A 20,743-nucleotide genomic window follows, 5' to 3' on the forward strand; every position below is an offset into this window, starting at 1 on the left:
TATCCGAGTCTTGCAATTACAAGGTTGCATGGGGAAATAAAAGCTCAAAATGTGAAACTGACCACTCATACAGTCATCCCTATCAAGCACCTCTCTGCTTACTGCTACTGGGCTAGCCTCTTTCCAACTCTGATGCAAAATGAAATTGCAGATCTTACAAAAGATGCTAAACTACAAAGAGTCTTTGAAAGCAGTGGGAGAAAACTGCCTTAATGTTACACAGATCCCTTGACCAATTGGGACCTGGCAGAGATAGACCAATTAACTTTTGAAGAAATGAATATCCATAAAGATAATGACAAGACAAGCCTTCAAAAGAGCATGATTTGAATATCAAAGGATTAAGAGAGGGCTTTGGGGAAGTCAGTGGTGCCCCAAAATAATTTTTCAAAAATTAATTTTACAATTTAATTTATATTAATAAAAGTCAAATGTGAAATAATTTTGTAGAACTTCTAGTCCTTTTGCCACCACCCTCCTCCACAAAAAAATCCATTTGTTTCATTCTTTGTTTATTCCCTGAGTAGTCACATAGTGTTATTATAATCTGAATTTTGTTAAATTTAATATAGGCCTGCTTTTAAAATAAAGTTTTTCCTCCATTCTTTTTATTGTGCTAAAATGCACATTACATTATTTACCATCATAACTATCTTTAAGTATCTACAGTTCAGTGATATTAAATACATTCATACTGTTGTACAACCATCCCCGCCATCCATCTCCAGAATTCTTTTTGTCTTGCAAATCTGAAAGTCTATATTCATAAAACAGCAGTTCCCCATACTCCTTTTCCCCCAACCCCTAGCAACCACCATTCTACTTTCTGTCTCTCTGAATTTGACTACTCTAGATACTATGCCTGATATAAATGGAATCATACAATATCTGTCTTTTTGTGATTAGCTTATTTCACTTAGTGTAATGTCCTCAAAGTTAATTCGTGTTGGAGCATATTTCAGAATATTCTTTTCTTAAGGCTAAATAATACCCCATTGTGTATTATCTATTCATCTGTTGATGGATTGCTGTTGATGGGAGCTTGGATTGCTTCTGTATTTTAGCTACTGTGAATAATGCTGTTATGAACATATGTGTAAAAATATTTCTTTGAGATCCCACTTTAAATTCTTTAGGGTATATTCCCAAAATGGGATTGCTGGATCATAAGGCAATTATATTTTTAGTTTTTTGAGGACCCTCCATACTGTTTTCCATAGTGGCTGTACCATTTTACATTTCCGCCAACAGTGCATAAGGGTTCTGATTTCTCCATATCCTCACCAACACTTACTTTATTTTATTTTATACTAGCCATCCTAATGTCCCTGAGGTGGCATGTCAAATCATGATTCTGATTCGCATTTCCCTAATGATTAGTGATGCTGAGCATCTTTTTGTTGCTTTATTGGCCATTCCTGTATTTTCTTTGGAGGAGTCCAAGCCCATTTTTTAATTTGATTGTTTGTTTGGTTAGCAGATATTTGGTCCTATCCAAACCATCCATAAGACATTTGGTCCATGCCAAAACGTAGCTGATATCTGGTCTTATCCAAAACCATTTGGCTTGGACCAAATATGCTTACAGGTCTTTTGGGTAGGACCAAATTTCCAGGACCTTTTGGTGTGGACTGAATGTTTTATGGATGTTTCTGACAGGACCAAATATCATGTAAGGTTTTGTTTTATTGTTGAGTTTTAGAAGTTCTCTGTGTATTCTGGATATTAGTCTCTTATCAGATATATGATTTGCATATCTCTTGTTCCATAAGTTGCCTCTTCACTCCAGTGATAGTGTCTTTTGATACATAGACGTTTTAAATTTCCCTGAAGTCCAATTTGTCTGTTGTTGTTGTTGTTGCATGTCAAAATGAAATTTTAATCAAATCTTTTTCTTTTCACTAATTACTGTAAATGGTTTGTTCCCATTTAGAATCTAGGATTTAATAAAAAAGGCTCTTCTCTATATGAATAAATTAATACACATATTTGCAAGGAACTGAGATGTAAATTCACACTGTAAAGGAATATTTAAATGAAGCAAAAGGCAGTGTCTAACATAATGCAAAACCACTCAAACTTTGCCTTTTGGGGGTAGACAGGGTGTGGGAAGATGAGAGGACACATTTGAAGAAGAAGGATGGATTGGATTAAATTCCATTGTATGAATGTGATATGGGTTTCAGGAAACAAAGCTTTCTTTTCTTTCTGGTGTGATTTGCAGAGGGTCAAACTCCTTAGTAGTTATGTGTGTGACCTTAAATCTGGCCCACCCTCCCTGCTTTGTTTTGCAGTCTGGAAGTGGCTATCTCGTGGTGGTGTTTGTCTATGTGACAGAATTTGCCGGCATGAAGTCTCGGACATGGGCGTCCATCCACTTGCATTCCTTTTTTGCCTTTGGAACCATGGTGGTGGCTTTGACGGGCTACTTCGTCAGGACCTGGTGGACCTATCAGATAGTGCTCTCCTCTGTGACTGTCCCCTTTATCTTGTGCTGCTGGATGCTCCCAGAGACACCTTTTTGGCTTATCTCAGGGGGAAAATATGAAGAAGCACAAAAAGTAATTGATACGATGGCCAAGTGGAATAGGACGAGATCCTGTAAACTGTCAGAACTTTTATCACTGGATCACGATGGTTCTGCTGGTAATAAGCCCTCTCAAGTTGAGAAGCACACCCTGTCAGAACTGTTTTATGACTGGAGTATTGGAGCAAGGACACTTATTCTTTGGCTGATTTGGTTCACAGGGTGTTTGGGGTTCTACACCTTCTCCTTGAATTCTGTTCATTTGGGAGGCAGTGAATATTTAAATCTCTTCCTTATGGGTAAGTGGTTAAACTATATTAAGTGTAGCTGCGAAGTGAAATTTCTACCAGGTTTTGAGAGTGTTTCTATTGTCTTTATTTCTACCAGGAATAACACTGCCGGCTATGTCATTATGGTCTTTTTTAGTATTGTGTGTGTGTGTGTGTCGGTAGCTCAGTCATGTCCGACTCTTTGCGACCCCGTGGACTGTAGCCCTCCAGATACCTCTGTCCAGAATTCTCCAGGCAAGAATACTGGAGTGGGTAACCATTCCTTCTCCAGGAGCTCTTCCTGACCCAGGGGTTGAAGCTGGGTCTCCTGCATTGCAGACAAATTCTTTACCATCTGAGACACCAGGGAAGCCCCTTTTAGTGAAAATCGAAGACTTGAGTCCCTCCTTCCTTTCCTGCCTCTTCCCCTTGCTTGCTTCCTTCCTTTAAGCCCATTGCCATCTCAGAACTGTAGTTCAGAGGTACCTTCTATAACCTTTGTCCTGTACTTTCAGATTTCTTTTTATGCATCTCCATACATTTGTACAGATAAATGTTTTATATTTTAACATAAATGAGATTATTCACTACATATTGTTCTTTGCAAGTTGCATTCCTTTTAAAATTTAGCATGTCTTGGAGCTCTTCTGGCATCTTTCTACCTTCTAATTTAGGAATTTTAGTCAGTAAAATAACCTAAACACATGCAGCTGTAGTTTATGATGTCATGCTTCTTTTAATTCAGTGGCAGGTTAAAATAGCTCTGAAGCTGTGATAGCCTAAGGTGTGACTCCTAACCAAATTCACACCAGACATGAGAGAATTATCAGAAATGCATTTGTGCAGAATTATCAGAAATGCATTTGTTTCTGTGTAGGCTACTTGCATTTGATATTATCCCCAGAAAATTTGTTTTAAAATTGTTATACATAAATGTCACCCTTTCTCATTAAAGTGCTCTGTTGAGACACCTGTTTTTGTTGATTATAGCACAAAGGAATTATAAGTCATTTTAAGAAAAAAAGAACTACTCTTTTTTTTAGGGGGGAGAGACCAACAAGTTTATAAAAGAGCCCATCTTGACTTCAAACACATTTTATAAACAAATGAACAAGTGAACGCATTCTATGTGTCAGTTTGAGAAACAGGGATTGAACCCGCGGTCTCCCACATTGTAGGCAGATGCTTTACCATCTGAGCCACCAGGGAAGCCCAGTATTTCTAGAACAGAGCAGCGAATGGTAGCAGAATCAAGGGGGTGGGGTGTAACGTCAGGAAGTTTAGGAATGCTGGGGTTTTAGATCTTTATGATATAGTCTGTTAAATTTGATGGAGATGTATTACTTCTCAAGGAAACAGGCAATCTCATAAATATAAAAATGTTTCCAAGACAAATAGCATTGTTTTAGAGCCATTGGGCCTCCCCTATGGCTCAGCAGTAAAAAACCTGCCGACAATGCAGGAGACGGGGGTTGGATCCCTGGGTCGGCAAGATCCCCTGGAGGAGGGCCTTGCAACCCACTCCAGTATTCTTGCCTGGAGAATCACCATAGACAGAGGAGCCTGGGGGGCTACAGTCTATGGGGTTGCAAAGAGTCAGACAGGACTGAAGCGACTGAGCACGCACATAGTCTCCACTGCCTTTGATCTTTTCATGTCATGACCCTTGCCAGTAGCCCTCTTCTTGTCAAGCGCTTCTAGTCAGTACTTACGTGCTGTGCAAATTTTGAACAAGTTTTCAGCTCCTGAGATGGTCTGAGATTGGTAGGGATTTCAGTTCAGGTTTTGTGCCACTTGCAGGTGATGAATGCTACAGTAGCCTCAGGACATACCTTTGGGGTTATATGGAGATAGGATCAGAATGGGGTCTGAGTGATTAGAGAGATTATACATCATAAAAGTGAAGAAAATAATGGCACGTTGTCCTAATCCCAGAAGGGTTCGTTGGTTGCACTATTTCTAAACCAGACATAGTCAAGTCAAAAATGTAGACGCGGCATCACTACAACTCAAGAAGAATCAAGGTGAAATATACTTGAAAAGGTCTCTTCAGCTTTCCCAGTAGCTGTGCAGCTTTGCTAGGCTCCAGGAATTCAGCTGGTGGCCTTGCACACAGTGCTGGAGAGAGGAGAGCCCAGAGTCAGATGTGGAGGGAATCAGACATGAGGGAGGGAGGTGGCAGGAAAGGTTTGGCTCCCAAAGACCGGTCCATGAGCTGTCACTCACTCATTTGGCTCAAGACATTTAGTGTTGGGAATGATTGAAGGTGGGAGGAGAAGGGGACGACAGAGGATGAGATGGTTGGATGGCATCACCGACACAATGGACATGGGTTTGGATGGACTCCGGGAGTTGGTGATGGACAGGGAGGCTTGGCGTACTGCAGTCCATGGGGTCGCAAAGAGTTGGACAAAACTGAGTGACTGAACTAAACTGACTGATTTAGTGTTAGTTGGAAAGTAGAGGTGGTAATCCAGGCCTATTCCCAGGAGGTTCTTTTGAGAATCATTGTTTTATTTGATCTTGAAAAGTCCTTAAAAAAAAAAAAAAGAGTAGGGTAATGGATGAACCTACTGTTTTGGTCCAGAGGCACCAGATCTTACAGCAGGGTCTGTGAAGGGGAGGCGTTTTCTCTGGAGTTGTTTATTTTTCATGTTAATGAAGAGAAGGTCAAGGCTATGGTTTTTCCAGTGGTCATGTATGGATGTGAGAGTTGGACTGTGAAGAAAGCTGAGTGCCAAAGAATTGATGCTTTTGAACAGTGGTGTTGGAGAAGACTCTTGAGAGTCCCTTGGACTGCAAGGAGATCCATCCAGTCCATTCTAAAGGAGATCAGACCTGGGTGTTCTTTGGAAGGACTGATGCTAAAGCTGAAACTCCAGTACTTTGGCCACTTCATGCAAACAGTTGACTCATTGGAAAAGACTCTGATGCTGGGAGGGACTGGGGACAGGAGGAGAAGGGGATGACAGAGGATGAGATGGCTGGATGACATCAGCGACTCGATGGACTCCGGGAGTTGGTGATGGACAGGGAGGCCTGGCGTGCTGCGATTCATGGGGTCGCAAAGAGTTGGACACGACTGAGAGACTGAACTGAACTGAACTGAAGAGAAGGGAGACTCCTCTCTCCAGCAGGGCTCAGAATGTTACTTTTTGTCTTTGCCCAGCCTTTTTTTTTTTTTTTTTCCTGAGCAGCTGCAGCAGAGTTTAATTTCTGACACACTGCTAAGAATGTTAACTCAGGAAATACGTATCCTCCTGCAGTGATATGTTCCCAAAACCACAGAAGACATGTAGGCCCAGACCTGCCAGGCCAGGTGCTGACAGCACTCTGTAGTTAAACAGGCAAGAGCACACCGGTCCTCAGAGGCAGTGATGTGTAGCGTCCTGAGGTTAGGCAAACTGCAGAGGGTCGAAAGAAGAGACCTTTCACTTACGTGGACAATCTAGGCTAATAAGCAGTGACAGTTTCTCAGAGGCTACTGGGTTTGCTCAGTTTTGCTGAGAAATCTTGCTTGCTCCCTGTTGTGTTCTGGGTGATAGATGTAAAGCTTTTTGGTTCCGGATCTAAGATTCAAACTTCGGTTCTTCAACGGAAGGGCTTTTAAGTCAGTTCCAGACTTTGTTTTTTGTTGAGGGGGAGTAAAAGGAGATCCAAGACAAGGTCCTTGCTCAGTGGGGGATTCATAGTAGCTTAACTTTTAGGTTTAAAATCCATCAAACAGTTATCATTATTTTATGTACCTAGCTGCACTGAATTTTCTACCTTAATTTCTAAGTTTGAAGTTACTGATAGAAACATTTCCCCATAGTTCTGTCAAGCAGAAGAAGCCAAAGATCAGAAAATATCAGTGTTGTCTATTAATTTATATATTTGTTCATTCCACCGGCCTGCCCTCCAGGCACTGTGCTGTGTGTCCTGGGAGCTTCCAGCCTCACTGGGGATTAAGATTCTGAGGAGAGATGATAAGTGCTAAGCAGATTATGTGAGCATTAGTGCACATCTCAGTAAACATTCTTCCCACTCCAGTGAGTTTAAAAGTCACAGGCCTTTCTGCCTCTTAGGCAGTTGCTAGATAGTTCTAAGAAGTCCGTGAGATCAGAGAGAGGGCTGACCATTCCATTGGGTTAGAAGGCAGGGTCCCCCTGTTCAGTTGGATGCTCTGGCTTACAGAGATGTGTCCTTTTGCTCCATGACAGGTGTAGTGGAAATTCCTGCCTATGTCTTTGTGTGCTTGGGGATGGACCGTATGGGGAGAAGAAACATTCTGATTTTCTCCCTTCTGTCAAGCGCAGTGACCAATGGTGTGATTATGGTGATTCCCAAGGTTAGTTCTTTTATGTTTTACTTAGGGGATGGTTAGTTATACTGTGAAAGTTTGATGGGAACATTTTCAGCTTATGAATATGAAGATGAAATAAGACATAGGGATAGATTATATTCATAATATTTTAAATGTTTTCTTAAAAAAAACCCATTCCTTCTCTGTTATAATAAATAGAAAATTTAAGGGAAAAAGAAATGTGGGAGGTGGGGGGCGAAGCCCAAAATCCCACTTCTCAGAGATGGTCAGTGTTGTCCTGTGTAAACATGGTAATCTTGAGTGAGGAGAGTAGATTGCACTTTCCAGTGAGTATCATCATCTTAAACTTTTATTCATTCATGAAAGTCCTATCCAGCATCTAGTATGTGCCAAGTCCTTTTCTAGGTACTGAAGACATGCAGTAAGTCAAGTTTCTCTGAGTAAAGTGAAGAAAAACAAAATTGAATGAGGGATGGAGAGTGACTGTGTTTGGAGGGGGAATGCACGTGTGTACTGTTACTTTATCTAAGGTGGTTGAGGATGGTGTGCCTCTCAGAGAATGTGACATCTGATCAGAAATCTGAAGGAGCAAGGGAGTCATGGGGACAGATGAAAGATACTATGAGTCTTATGTTCAGAATTGTTCCAGTTTAAACAGTCTTATTTTTCACTGTAGTAGGTTAATAGTTTCCAATTTCTATTGTGCATGTATTTCCCAAGAATTTTGTTTCTAAGAATGCAATTTCTTTGTGAGAAACAGTGCCATAAACTACTGAAACGACTTCCTCATTCCTGTATTTTGGCAAACTCTTTGGCCTAGGATACCTCTTGCACCCAGAAGAACTCTTCCTTTTTTCACCTCAAATGTTACTAGAACCTGTATTTTCATTCTCAATATAGAAAATACAGTCACTATGACAATACTTTAAAATAATTTATATTTTATATTACATAATTATAAAGCAATAATATCTCAACATTTAGATCAAGGCATTTTAAGTTTTGTATATTGTAAACAATTGTTTGAAAGCTAACCAGTGACTTCCTTTTATGCTTCACTTAATTATCAGTGAATAATTGGTGAATCAAATGTTTTATGGATTGAAATTTCCAGGTGATTGATACATGCAACTGATTCACATTAGTTAAAATTACTTAAGACTTGGAGATCTCTGCCACTTTGAAGGAGCTTCATCCATACCTTTTTTGCATGCGTTTTTAAGTAGTTTGCAGTTCTATTAGTTGAGTTGATGGCAATTGTCTTTGAGCCAGTGAGGATTTAGGGAAACCCTGGCCACCTCATGCGAAGAGTTGACTCATTGGAAAAGACTCTGATGCTGGGAGGGATTGGGGGCAGGAGGAGAAAGGGACGACAGAGGATGAGATGGCTGGATGGCATCACTGACTCGATGGCATCACTGACTCGGTGGACATGAGTCTGAGTGAACTCTGGGAGTTGGTGATGGACAGGGAGGCCTGGCGTGCTATGATTCATGGGGTTGCAAAGAGTCGGACACGACTGAGCTACTGAACTGAACTGAACTGAACTGAGAGCTTTTCACCTCTACGGTGGTTAAGCCCCAGCAGTAATGCGGAAGACTGGAAAGTGGCTGATGGCATTTCTAGAAATAGAGTACTAACCCCTAATCACAAAAATTTCCTCTCTAATAAAACTTCTCTCCAAATGGTAACGTCAACACAATACAATTTTTCTGAGTTCCATTAATTCATTCAGCAAACACTGAATGCAAAGTAAGGAAGGTGATGGGTGACACTGGCTGCCTTAATACAGGCACCCGCAAATCTCAGTGACTTCACATCATAGACGTTTATTTCTTGCTCACAGAAAGTTTGATGTGGCTCTTCGCTGGTGGATGTAGGGGTGGTGAAGGGGGTGTTTGGCTCCCTGGAGTCACTCAGGGATGCAAGTTGACAGAGGGGTGCTGCCACCCCTAATGCATGAACTCCACAGTCACCTGGGTCTCAACACCCAGCTGGCAGACAGGGGAGGAGAGAAAAGATGGACTGTGAGACGTCTCTGAGAACTACTACAGGAAGTAGAATACGTCAAGGATGACCGCAGAAACTATCTGGGAGGGTCTTATTCCACAGTGTCTCTTCCCAAATGTCTCTTCTTAGTTGGTAATTTGAAATCTCCTAGGAGAGGAGGCACTGTAAAACTTTTCTCTAAATCTCATAAAGAGGGAAAGCTTTTGCAGACCATGAGCAGAATTTACAAAACAGATTCAAACAAAAATGAAACTTACTGTTCTGAAAGAAACTGGAGGATTAGAAAGTTTTAAGTAATAATTTTAAGGATTTTCTCTTTCTTTAAAAAAATATTACTTGATGACAAAATGATGGTCTATTTTGCCAATATATACATTTTCAGGAATACCATTTTTGGCTAGTGGTGGCAACTATGGCTGGAAAATTTTTCATAGGGGCAGCGTTTGGCCTTATATACCTTTATACAGCAGAGCTGTATCCAACCATTGTAAGGTAAGAGTTACTTATTTTTGTGTTGTTTTCTTCTTATCTTTCACTTTTGTGTCATAGCCTTACATTTAGTCTCTGAGTATAAATGCCTTCTTTTTGTAGAAGTATGGGAACTCCGAGATGTGGGATGATTGCATGATGGTGCTAATTCTGAATCAGAGGCTTTGTCTATACGTCATTAACAAGGATATTAGAGAATTTGTTTTGAAATAGTGCTGTATTGTCCTAAAACCACTTTAAATCTCAAACACGATTGACTTACACCGACCCAGGGCTAATGTTCTAAGGATGTGTCTCTTGATGTCCTGATGTCGGTTGTGTCAGGGCTGCCATAACAAAACACCGCAGATTGAGAGCTTCAAACAATAGGAGTGTGTTTTCTCACGGTTGTGAAGACTAGAAGTCTGAGATCAAGGAGCCTGGCACGTTTGGTTTCTCCTGGGGCCTCTCTCCTGGGCTTAATAAGAGATACTTGCTCATGCTGAAGGGCTTCCCTGGTGGCTGAGACGGTAAAGAATCTGCCTGCAATACGGGAGACCTAGGTTTGATCCCTAGGTTGGGAAGATCCCCTGGAGGAGGGCCTGGCAACTCACTCCAGTATTCTTGCCTGAAGAATCCCCATGGACAGAGGTGCCTGGTGGGCTACAGTCCATAGGGTTGCAAAGAATCGGATACGACTGAGTGAGTAAGCACAGCACACTCATGTTGGAAGCACATTCTTTGCTTCCTGCTAGAGATTCTATAAGGTTTCTGTAAATAAGTTTTAAAGGAAAGTATATTAAGATATTGCTTGACTTTAAAAAATTGAAATAGAATTATCCATAGATATAATTCTTTTGGTTTCCCAAATCCCTACTTCCTATTCTAAATAAACTTCAGCTGTAGAAGACTGATGTTATCCTCAATGTTAGACTGAATGAGTAGCGTAAGAGCTTCATCTGCATAGCTGATGAAGACTGATTTACCTTTCTTTTGTCCTGAATTATCTGCGTGTTTGTAGACACTGATATTTCACAGAATGTGAATATAAATCATGAACCTGTGTGCTTAGTTGCTCAGCTGTGTCCGACTCTTTGTGACCTCATGGACTGTAGCCTGCTAGGCTCCTCTGTCCATGGGATTTTCCAGGCAAGGATACTGGAGTAGGTTGCCATTTCCTCCTCCAGGGGAAATCATGAACAATTCCTGAAAAATTAAAGTTAATTTCCAAGTATGTTAAGCTGACTTAAGCTTTAGTATTTATTCTCTGTGGGGAGGGAGGACGGGGACCTGGGCAGCTGTTCCCTCACTGTCTCTATCACATGTCCCTTGTCTTCTGTTCCTGCTGCTGTCTTAATTCTCTCTGTGTTTCCAGGTCGCTGGCCGTGGGGAGTGGCAGCACGGTGGGCCGTGTGGGAAGCATCGTGGCCCCGTTGTGCATTTATCTCTCCAGCATTTGGATCTTCATGCCACAGGTGTTCATCAGTTTATAGAACTTGACTGAGATAGTGGTGAGGCAGAGCAGCTGACTGCCTTCTCTATTTTGATTTATTAGGCTCCAATTTATAATTTGGTTTGGGGATTTCTAGCATCCTTGTTAACAGCTCATCAGTTGTTAAGTAGGGCGGTGGTTGCTGTTTCTCTTGTTTGTTGATTGCCTTCCCCCTTCTCCCCACTGTCAGCTATTAATTGCAACTTGATCAGCTCAAGTAGGTCCTCTCCTCAGCACATCATGAAGCCAGGAGCTCTGGTTTCTGGTCTCTGAGCGTGTGCTCCTCCATCGGGATCCGCCAGCTGCCTCCCACCCCCAGCCTTTGTGATGTCTGCTCAAGGCCAGTTCTGGAGGCTGCTGCTCCTGGAAGAATCTGGTGGTATCTGGTGGAAAGGTGTAGGGGTGTGTGGTTCGCAGCTTCTCTGAAACTTGAGGGGCTCTTCATGGGCGGGGCTGCCTGTGTGCCTCCTCCGGGCATTGGCAGTGTGAGCTGTTCACCTGTTTATGAAGCCTGAGGGCGCTTCTGCTCAGTTTGCAGATTTCCTCCTGGCTTGGCTGTGAGTTTGGGAAGGCATACGGAGCACTGTTACACAACTGCGGCAGGAGGAAGATGGGTGATGGGAGGTGAGGGGCAGGGAGGTGGGGATGGTGGCGGTGCCTGCAGGTGCTGCAGTGAGGGTGCTGGCCCTCTCCCTCCTCCTCCAGGCTCCCTTTTTGGAACTTCCCGCTTGGAGCTCTCTCTAGGCCGTTTGCTCTCTGTCGTCTCTTTTTCTGATTGTCTCACTCTCCAAGAGCCATCCTGGCTGTCTTTCCCAGTCGCTGTGTGGATAACTGCTCCGGAGTGCTGACTTGACTTCCAAGCTGCAGTCTCACTAGCCCTGGGGATATCCTCCCAGAGCATCTTATAGCTTCGCCATTTCCCAAACCCAGCTGGCTTCTGTTCCCTCCTCCTCCTGTCTCCACCGTGGGGAGGGAGTCCTTGGCCTCCCACATAACACTGGAACGCCAGCTTTTATCCCCGCCCCGACCCCCCTCCTCTCAATCCACGACACCAAACCCTCCTCACTCAAAACCCCCCTCTTCACCTGCTTCCAGTCCAGCTCCTCATGACTGCCTGCCTCCCAGGTGCCCTCCCCTCACTCTACCCCCACCTCACCCCCAGCCCCACCCCATCAGGCTTGTCTGCTGAACCTACCGCTCCAGTCCAGCTGCCCCTCACCTTCAGAACGGACCCTAGCTCTGCCTGATCCTCATGTGCTTTCCAGATTGACCCCTCCCCACCTTCCCTATTTCGTTTCCCCACACGCTTCCTCCACCTCTCCACACCCACCCTGCTCTCGCTGATACCCTGCGCCACCTCCTCCGCTGGAACATCCCCTCTGCAGAGAATGCTTCTTGCCCACCTCCCCCAAGCTTTCATGTACCTTTTCTTTTCCTTAAGATAAAGAGACCCCTTTTCCTCAGACTTTCTGTAACCATACATGTTAAAACCAGGAAAACTGATGGGGCTGATTGACTAAATCAGGACCCCCTCCTGTGGAGGAGGGAGGGACAGGCTTCTGGGGTGAAAGCAGTGTTTTCTTGTGGGTGATCAAGACCATGATAATTATTTCTTTTCTTTTCAAACTTTAAACTTCTGTATTAGGGTATAGCCTATTAACAATGTTATGGTAGTTTCAGGTGAACAGCAAAGGGACTCTGCATACATATATGTGTATCCATTCTCCCCCAAAACCCCCTCTCATCCAGGCTGCCTCATAACATTGAGCAGAGTTCCATGTGCCATACAATAGATCCTTGCTGGTTATCCATTTTAAATATAGCAATGTGTACCATCAGTTCAGTTCAGTTCAGTCGTTCAGTCATGTCCGACTCTTTGCGACCCCATGAATCGCAGCGCGCCAGGCATCCCTGTCCATCATCAACTCCCGGAGTTCACTCAGACTCACGTCCATCGAGTTGGTGATGCCATCCAGCCATCTCATCCTCGGTCGTCTCCTTCTCCTCCTGCTCCCAATCCCTCCCAGCATCAGGGTCTTTTCCAAGGAGTCAACTCTTCGCATGAGGTGGCCAAAGTACTGGAGTTTCAGCTTTAGCATCATTCCTTCCAAAGAATACCCAGGACTGATCTCCTTTAGGATGCACTGGTTGGATCTCCTTGCAGTCCAAGGGACTCTCAAGAGTCTTCTCCAACACCACAGTTCAAAAGCATCAGTTCTTCGGCGCTCAGCTTTCTTCACAGTCCAACTCTCACATCCATACATGACCACTGGAAAAACCATAGCCTTGACTAGATGGACATTTGTTGGCAAAGTAATGTCTCTGCTTTTGAATATGCTATCTAGGTTGGTCATAACTTTCCTTCCAAGGAGTAAGCATCTTTTAATTTCATGGCTGCAGTCACCATCTGCAGTGATTTTGGAGCCCCCCAAAATAAAGTCAGCCACTGTTTCCACTTATTTCTTAAACTGTACATTTGTTTTATGCATTTAAAACTTATATTTTATGGTAGATCGGTAGATAGATATAGACCTTTTTTTTTTTTTTCCTTTTCAAGAGGTAAATCCAAGAACTGTTAGGACCCAGGCTGCCTCAGAAGCTGGCAGTGCATCTGGGTCAGAACCGTGAAGGGCTCCAAGAACTGGAAGATGCATTGTGGCTGCAATTTCTCTCCAGTACTCCTATGAGGTCCCTTTCACAGCATCTTCCCAATTTGCCAGAGAGCAGTTTTCCTGGATGGTGGTGTCCTGGAGCTTTAAGTGGCTGTGACTTACACAGGGGGGAGCTGAGACCAGAACTGGACCCACTTGCCTCGTTTCCAGTTTGTCCTCCTGCTCTGACTCTGCTGGATGACTAGTGGGGGCCGAATGCTCTAGGGGTGTAGATGAGGCAGCCCCCGTGTATTGATAGCTTTTAAGACATGGAGCAAACCCCACTTCTTCAAGAAGGCCACCCAGACCCAGTGACCCAATCTCCCTCTTTCTCAGGTCTACATAGCATTTCGTTTGTACCCTTTCTACAGCCTGCTGTGGCAGTCTGGCTGTAACATTTGCACGTGTCTTTGTCTCCCAGTTAAACCGTTGAACTCTTGCCGAACAGGGCATTTTGTATCACCACAATTGGGTCCAGTAAAGCATTTCTCTTACTTCGTGTGCCATTCATGTTATAATTTATAATATTTAACATTTTAAATCATATACACTGGCTTTTATAATTTAGATTTGCCCTAAGCAACAATAACAGTGAAATCATGGGTGTTATACTAGTTACATGGAGAAGGAAATGGCAACTCACTCCAGTATTCTTGCCTGGGAAATCCCATGGACAGGGGAGTCTGGTGGGCTACAGTCCATGGGGTTGCAGAGGGTCAGATACTATTGAGCAACTAACACACATGCATACTAGTTATATGTCTTATACATTAGCAAAATCCTACAAGTAATAATTGTTTCAGGTGACCTTAAAAAAAAAAAATCACTGTGCACCCACAGGTGGTATGCATCTGCTTTTTGGGAATCATTGGTTCAACGTGTTTCTCTCTTATGTCCCAGCAACAGGCACCCAGTCAAGTGTGCTTAACTGGGGGAGTTGGGTCTGGCCTACACAAGAAAAGATTTTTGAGAGCTCACTACTCATTTTTAGGGCATGGGCTTTTCCAGAAGCATCTCCTTTGTGCTTGCACTTTCAGTTCAGTTCAGTTCAGTCGCTCAGTCATGTCCGACTCTCGACCCCATGAACCACAGCATGCCAGGCTTCCCTGTCCATCATCAACTCCTGGGGTTCACCCAAACCCATGTCCATTGAATTGGTGATGCCATCCAACCATCTCAACCTCTGTTGTCCCCTTCTCTTCCTGCCCTCAATCTTTCCCAGCATCAGGGTCTTTTCAAGTGAGTCAGCTCTTTGCATCAGGTGGCCAAAGTACTGGAGTTTCAGCTTCAACATCAGTCCTTCCAATGAACACCCAAGACTGATCTCCTTTAGGATGGACTGGTTGGATCTCCTTGCAGTCCAAGGGACTCTCAAGAGTCTTCTCCAACACCACAGTTCAAAAGCATCAGTTCTGCAGCGCTCAGCTTTCTTTATAGTCCAACTCTCACATCCATACATGACCACTGGAAAAACCATAGCCTTGACTAGATGGACCTTTGTTGACAAAATAATGTCTCTGCTTTTTAATATGTGGTCTAGGTTGGTCTGTAACTTTCCTTCCAAGGAGTAAGCATCTTTTAATTTCATGGCCGCAATCACCATCTGCAGTGATTTGGAGCCCCCCAAATAAAGTCAGCCACTGTTTCCCCACCTATAGCCATGAAGTGATGGGACCGGATACCATGATCTTCGTTTACTGAATGTTGAGCTTTAAGCCAACTTTTTCACTCTCCTCTTTCATTTTCTTCAAGAGGCTCTTTAGTTCTTCTTCACTTTCTGCCATAGAGATGGTGTCATCTGCATTTCTGAGGTTATTGATATTTCTCCCAGGAATCTTGATTCCAGCTTGTGCTTCTTCCAGCCCAGCATTTCTCATGATGTACTCTGCATATAAGTTAAATAAGCAGGGAGACAATATACAGCCTTGACATACTCCTTTTCCTATTTGGAACCAGTCTGTTGTTCCATGACCAGTTCTAATTGTTGCTTCCTGACCTGCATTTAGGTTTCTCAAGAGGCAGGTCAGGGGGTCTGGTATTCCCATCTCTCTCAGAATTTTCCACAGTTTCTTATGATCCACACAGTCAAAGGCTTTGGTATAGTCAATAAAGCAGAAATAGATGTTTTTCTGGAATTCTCTTGCTTTTTCTATGATCCAGCGGATGTTGTCAATTTAATCTCTGGTTCTTCTGCCTTTTCTAAAACCAGCTTGAACATATGGAAGTTCATGGTTCATGTATTGCTGAAGCCTGGCTTGGAGAATTTTGAGCATTACTTTACTAGCATGTGAGATGAGTGCAATTGTGCGGTAGTTTGAGCATTCTTTGGCATTGCAATGAAAACTGACCTTTTCCAGTCCTGTGGCCACTGCTGAATTTTCCAAATTTGCTGGCATATTGAGTGCATCACTTTCACAACATCATCTTTCAGGATTTGAAATAGCTCAACTGTAATTCCATCACCTCCACTTGCTTTGTTCATAGTGGTGCTTCCTAAGGCCCACTTGACTTCACATTCCAGGATATCTGGCTCTAGATGAGTGATCACAGCATTGTGATTATCTGGGTTGTGAACATTTTTTTTTTGTACAGTTCTTCTGTGTATTCTTGCTACTTCTTCATAATATCTTCTGCTTCTGTTAGGTCCATACCATTTCTGCTCTTTATTGAGCCCATCTTTGCATGAAATGTTCCCTTAGTATCTCTAATTTTCTTGAAGAGATCTCTAGTCTTTCCCATTCTATTGTTTTCCTCTATTTCTTTTCATTGATCACTGAGGAAGGCTTTCTCATCTCTCCTTGCTATTCTTTGGGACTCTGCATTCAGATGCTTATATCTTTCCTTTTCTCCTTTGCTTTTCGCTTCTCTTCTTTATGTTCCTCATTAATAGAAGATGAAAGTGGAAAAAATGTTTTTAAAAAATAAGCCAAGACACACAGAAGAAGATAGATAAATCTATAAAAGCAAACTGCTATAAAGTCACTAAAACCAAATAAAAATTTTTTTAAGGATATCCATAAAGATCCATTACAGACTACAAAGTTAAAAGGGATTTTTAATTGTATATAACAGCTACTCTAATAGTGCTTGTTATATGACAAGCTCTATTTTACTTGCTTTTCGAAAAGCAGTCTTCATAGAATGTTGTTTTTGTTCAGTTGCTCAGTTGTGTCCAACTCTTTGGGACCTCATGGACTGCAGTACACCAGGTTTCCCTGTCCTTCACCACCTCCCAGAGTTTGCTCAAACTCATGTCCACTGAGTCAGTGATACTATCCAACCATCTTTTCCTCTGTAGCCTACTTCTTCTCCTGCCCTCAAGCTTTCCCAGCATCAGGGTCTTTTCCATTCATAGAATGTAGGTGCTGTTTTTGCTATCACTATTAAATGACTATGTTCTGTGCTGTGCTTAGTCACTTAGTCATGTCTAACTCTTTGTGACTCCATGGACTGTAGCCCGCCAGGCTCCTCTGTCTATGGGGATTCTCCAGGCAAGAATACTGGAGTGGGTTGCCACGCCCTCCTCCAGAGGATCTCCCCAACCCAGGGATCGAACCCATGTCTCTTACACTGTAGGTGGATTCTTTACCATCTGAGCCACCAGGGAAGCCCTTAGATGACATACTTGGGTTCAAATCCAAATACCATAACTTTTTCGTAGGTTAAACAAACAGTCCTAAAGGGGATGCAGAGGAAAAAGTTCTCCCACCTTGATCCTCATCCCCCCTTCCTTGGGACCACCTCTGTCATCCGGGTCTTGTGTGTATTTGCAAAAATATTCTGTGAATATGCTTCCTTTGGAAGTAGCAGATGTTGCTTATTATTTTTAATGAGTAAAAAAATAAATTATTAAATTTCTCATTAAGCTTATTTATGGATGTTAAACTGCCCAGGGAGCCAGTATTTTCCTTCTGAGGACTAGACATAATCGTCTAGAAGATAAGTTTATATTTTCTCTTTCCAAAAGAACCGCATGAGCATCATTCCTTCTGTTGCTTTTATTTTCAACCGTTATTTTTTAGTAATCTTAGGAAAAAAGTGGACATCTAATTCACATAATCTTTGTATTTGTGAACTCATTTGGCAAAGGTTGAGTGTTGATTTTGAATTAGGTGATAAGGAGCAGGGATAAAGAGACAGCATTTGTCCTGAAAGATGTCCTGACTGGTGTGGAAGGCAGAGGTCCCAGAGAAGAGGGCTGGGGTAGGGAATGTTGGGGTTATGGGGTTGCAGGAGAGGGCTACCAACCCAGCTAGGGCCAGAGGAGAAGTTTCCTGCAGGAGGGGCCTTTCATCTGTGTCTGGAGGGGCCGGTGAGAGTCAGCCAGGTGGAAGAGGAGATAAGGGAATTCCATGCAGAAGCAACAGAAAGGCAAAAACTTAGAGGGGAAAAGAAACATGGCCAGTTTGGGTCTAGGTGCTGGCATTGCTGCTAACACCCAGGGTGGGTCGTGGGTGTCAGGAGGTAAGGGTGAAAGGATGCAGGGATCTCAGAGGAGGTCAGAATATCAGACTAAAGGCAGGTTGGAGTGGACAGGATGGAAAAGTGTTACCCTCTGGACCTGTGACATGTTGGGTATGGTGGAGGGGGGCAGCAGGAGGGGTGGAAGGTTGTTCTCAGGGCTGTAGGGGACTCTAGGAGGAGCAACCAGGCTGAGGTGGGGAGGACTGGCGCCCTTGAATTTGGGTGAGGAGTGGAAGGTGCCTGCTTGATGGCTGGAGAGGGGGCAGCGGGGTGGGGGCGGGGGGAGGCTGGTGCCTTTACAGGTCTGGAACTCCGAGGGGCACAGACTTGAGAGTCAGCTTATGAAGGGTGAGAGGAAAGGCGGGGGACTGAAGAGCAGAAGCCTGGAAACAGTGGCGTTTAGCGCCTGACGGGAAGAGGGGTTCAGGGCAGAAACTGAGGGGGCAGCAGGGGAGGTGACCGGGCCCCAAAGGAGGCGGGGAGGCGAGGAAGGCAGAACAGGCAAACGGCTGTCAGCTTTGGCCCCTGGGAATCTGGCCTGGGAAGAAGCGTCCATGGGCACTGGGGGAGGGCCATGTTGCAGGGGGGCGGGCAGCACGGAAGGAGAAGCAGGGACTGCTGTGGAGAAGACGGGCGGGGGCTGCAGTGGGTGTGGGCTGAGGCGGAGAGTCTCGTTCCGGAAGATAGAGAGCGGTAATGACAGCTACCGTTTATTGGCTCCTCAACTGTTACTGTTTTAAGTGCCCTAAATGGGTTATTTAATTTAATCCTTTCAACAGTCCTTTGGGGGCAGGTAGTATTATTATTTCCGTTTTACAGATAAGGAAACTGAGGAGGGGAAAAATTAAGTCACCTGCCCGGGGCCACACAGGTAGGAAGTACAAGTTCCCAGGCCGAGTGGGTACAGAGATTGTAAGAGGCTCAAGAAATTTATTTTTACTGAGGGAAACTAGCCAGTGGAAAGGAAAAGATCAAAAGTTTGTGAGAAAGAAGGGAGATCTATTGATGCGGGAAGACCCCACCCCTCCACAGCCCACCCCCAGGAGAAGGTGAGAGGGGACAAAGGCTCCCCCTGGCCAGGGGGAGGGAGAGGTGGGATGGAGGGGGTTGTTGGGGTGCTTGTGTTGGGGTAGCGAGGACTGGCCAAGGGGGTGGGGGACCTGCTTGGAGTGAAAGGAGAGACCCAAGGTTCTTAGTTTATTCAGTGCCTGACTATTCTCACTACTCACTACTATGCTTGCTCCTTGGAAGAAAAGTTATGATCAACCTCGACAGCATATTTAGAAGCAGAGACATTACTTTGCCAACAAAGGTCCATCTAGTCAAAGCTATGGTTTTTCCAGTGGTCATGTATAGATATGAGAGTTGGACTATAAAGAGAGCTGAATGCTGAAGAATTGATGCTTTTGAACTATGGTGTTGGAGAAGACTCTTGACAGTCCTGTGGGCTGCAAGGAGATCCAACCAGTCCATCCTAAAGGAGAGCAGTCCTGAATATTCATTGGAAGGACTGATGTTGAAGCTGAAACTCCAATACTTTGGCCACCTGATGCAAAGAGCTGACTCACTTGAAAAGACCCTGATGCTGGGAAAGATTGAAGGCAGGGGGAGAAGGGCACAACAGAGGATGAGATGGCTGGATGACATCACTGACTCAATGGGCATGAGTTTGAGTAAACTCTGGGAGTTGGTGATGGATAGGGAGGCCTGGCATGCTGCAGTCCATGGGGTCACAAAGAGTCAGACACAACTGAGTGACTGAACTGAACTGATTCTCACTACCAAGTTAAAAAAGAAAATCCACTCTTGTCTTGAATTGTCCATTTGATTCTATTTCTTGTTTAGACTTGTTCGGTGTTTTTCAGACCCTGACAGAGGTCTCTCTTGGGATTTCTACGTCCTTTGCAACATCACTTTAAATTCTGTTACTGTTTCTTGGCTTACTCATGCATTTCTGGAATTAGGTTATCAGTGTTTTGCAAAACAAGTCAAGAACTGTCTTCCCAGGTCACATCTGTACCTGATGTGGCCTCAGGTCGTGTCTCAGTTTGCACTGTACTTCAGAGACTATAAAAGTACCAAATATGCAGATTTATCAGAAAGCCCATGCCTTAATTTATTTTTATGGGCTCTTCTCAGTACTTTTTGCTAAAGGAGTTTAAATTATGCAAACCCACCAATATCTTCATAGTGATCAACAGAGAAGAGATATGCAGACTTTAGTTTTTTAATGTGATTTGCATTTTTGAAAGCAAACACCTTGGTGGTAGTCTAAAAGGTTACCTTTCAGGTGTCAAAACCTGGAAGGTAAAGAAATACTGAATTTTTATAGGAAATCACTTGGAAACTGTTGTTCCCCCTACACAAAGTAGCAGCTAGTTTCCATTGCCTCTGTTTTGTTTCCCCCTAAATGCTACAGATTTAGCATCTGTATGTGCTGTGTATGTCATCTGGATGTGTTCCCAATATAAAATAATTTTTAATTATTGTTACCTTTTAAAAATAATTTATAGAAAGGTTTTACTTTCTTTTAAAGTAATAAACAGTTCATTGAAC

At 43.6% G+C, this 20,743-nt stretch overlaps 1 protein-coding gene across 2 annotated transcripts in view; it reads left to right on the forward strand.

Annotated features, from left to right (window-relative positions):
* SLC22A16 (solute carrier family 22 member 16) overlaps window positions 1-20,743 on the forward strand; it is a 33,163-nt gene that overhangs the window by 11,440 nt on the left and 980 nt on the right. The window contains exons 4-8 of one of the 2 annotated variants that reach the window (XM_040238498.1): window positions 2,295-2,646; window positions 2,749-2,826; window positions 6,999-7,126; window positions 9,495-9,604; window positions 10,956-11,055. In XM_040238498.1, the coding sequence (XP_040094432.1) occupies window positions 2,295-2,646; window positions 2,749-2,826; window positions 6,999-7,126; window positions 9,495-9,604; window positions 10,956-11,055 (768 nt within the window). Of the gene's footprint in view, window positions 1-2,294; window positions 2,827-6,998; window positions 7,127-9,494; window positions 9,605-10,955; window positions 11,056-20,743 lie in introns of both variants that reach the window. The other variant, XM_040238497.1, reaches the window with a different exon arrangement.

The sequence above is a fragment of the Oryx dammah genome, unplaced genomic scaffold (genome assembly GCF_014754425.2).
Source record: "Oryx dammah isolate SB20612 unplaced genomic scaffold, SCBI_Odam_1.1 HiC_scaffold_4, whole genome shotgun sequence".
Taxonomy (NCBI): domain Eukaryota; kingdom Metazoa; phylum Chordata; class Mammalia; order Artiodactyla; family Bovidae; genus Oryx; species Oryx dammah.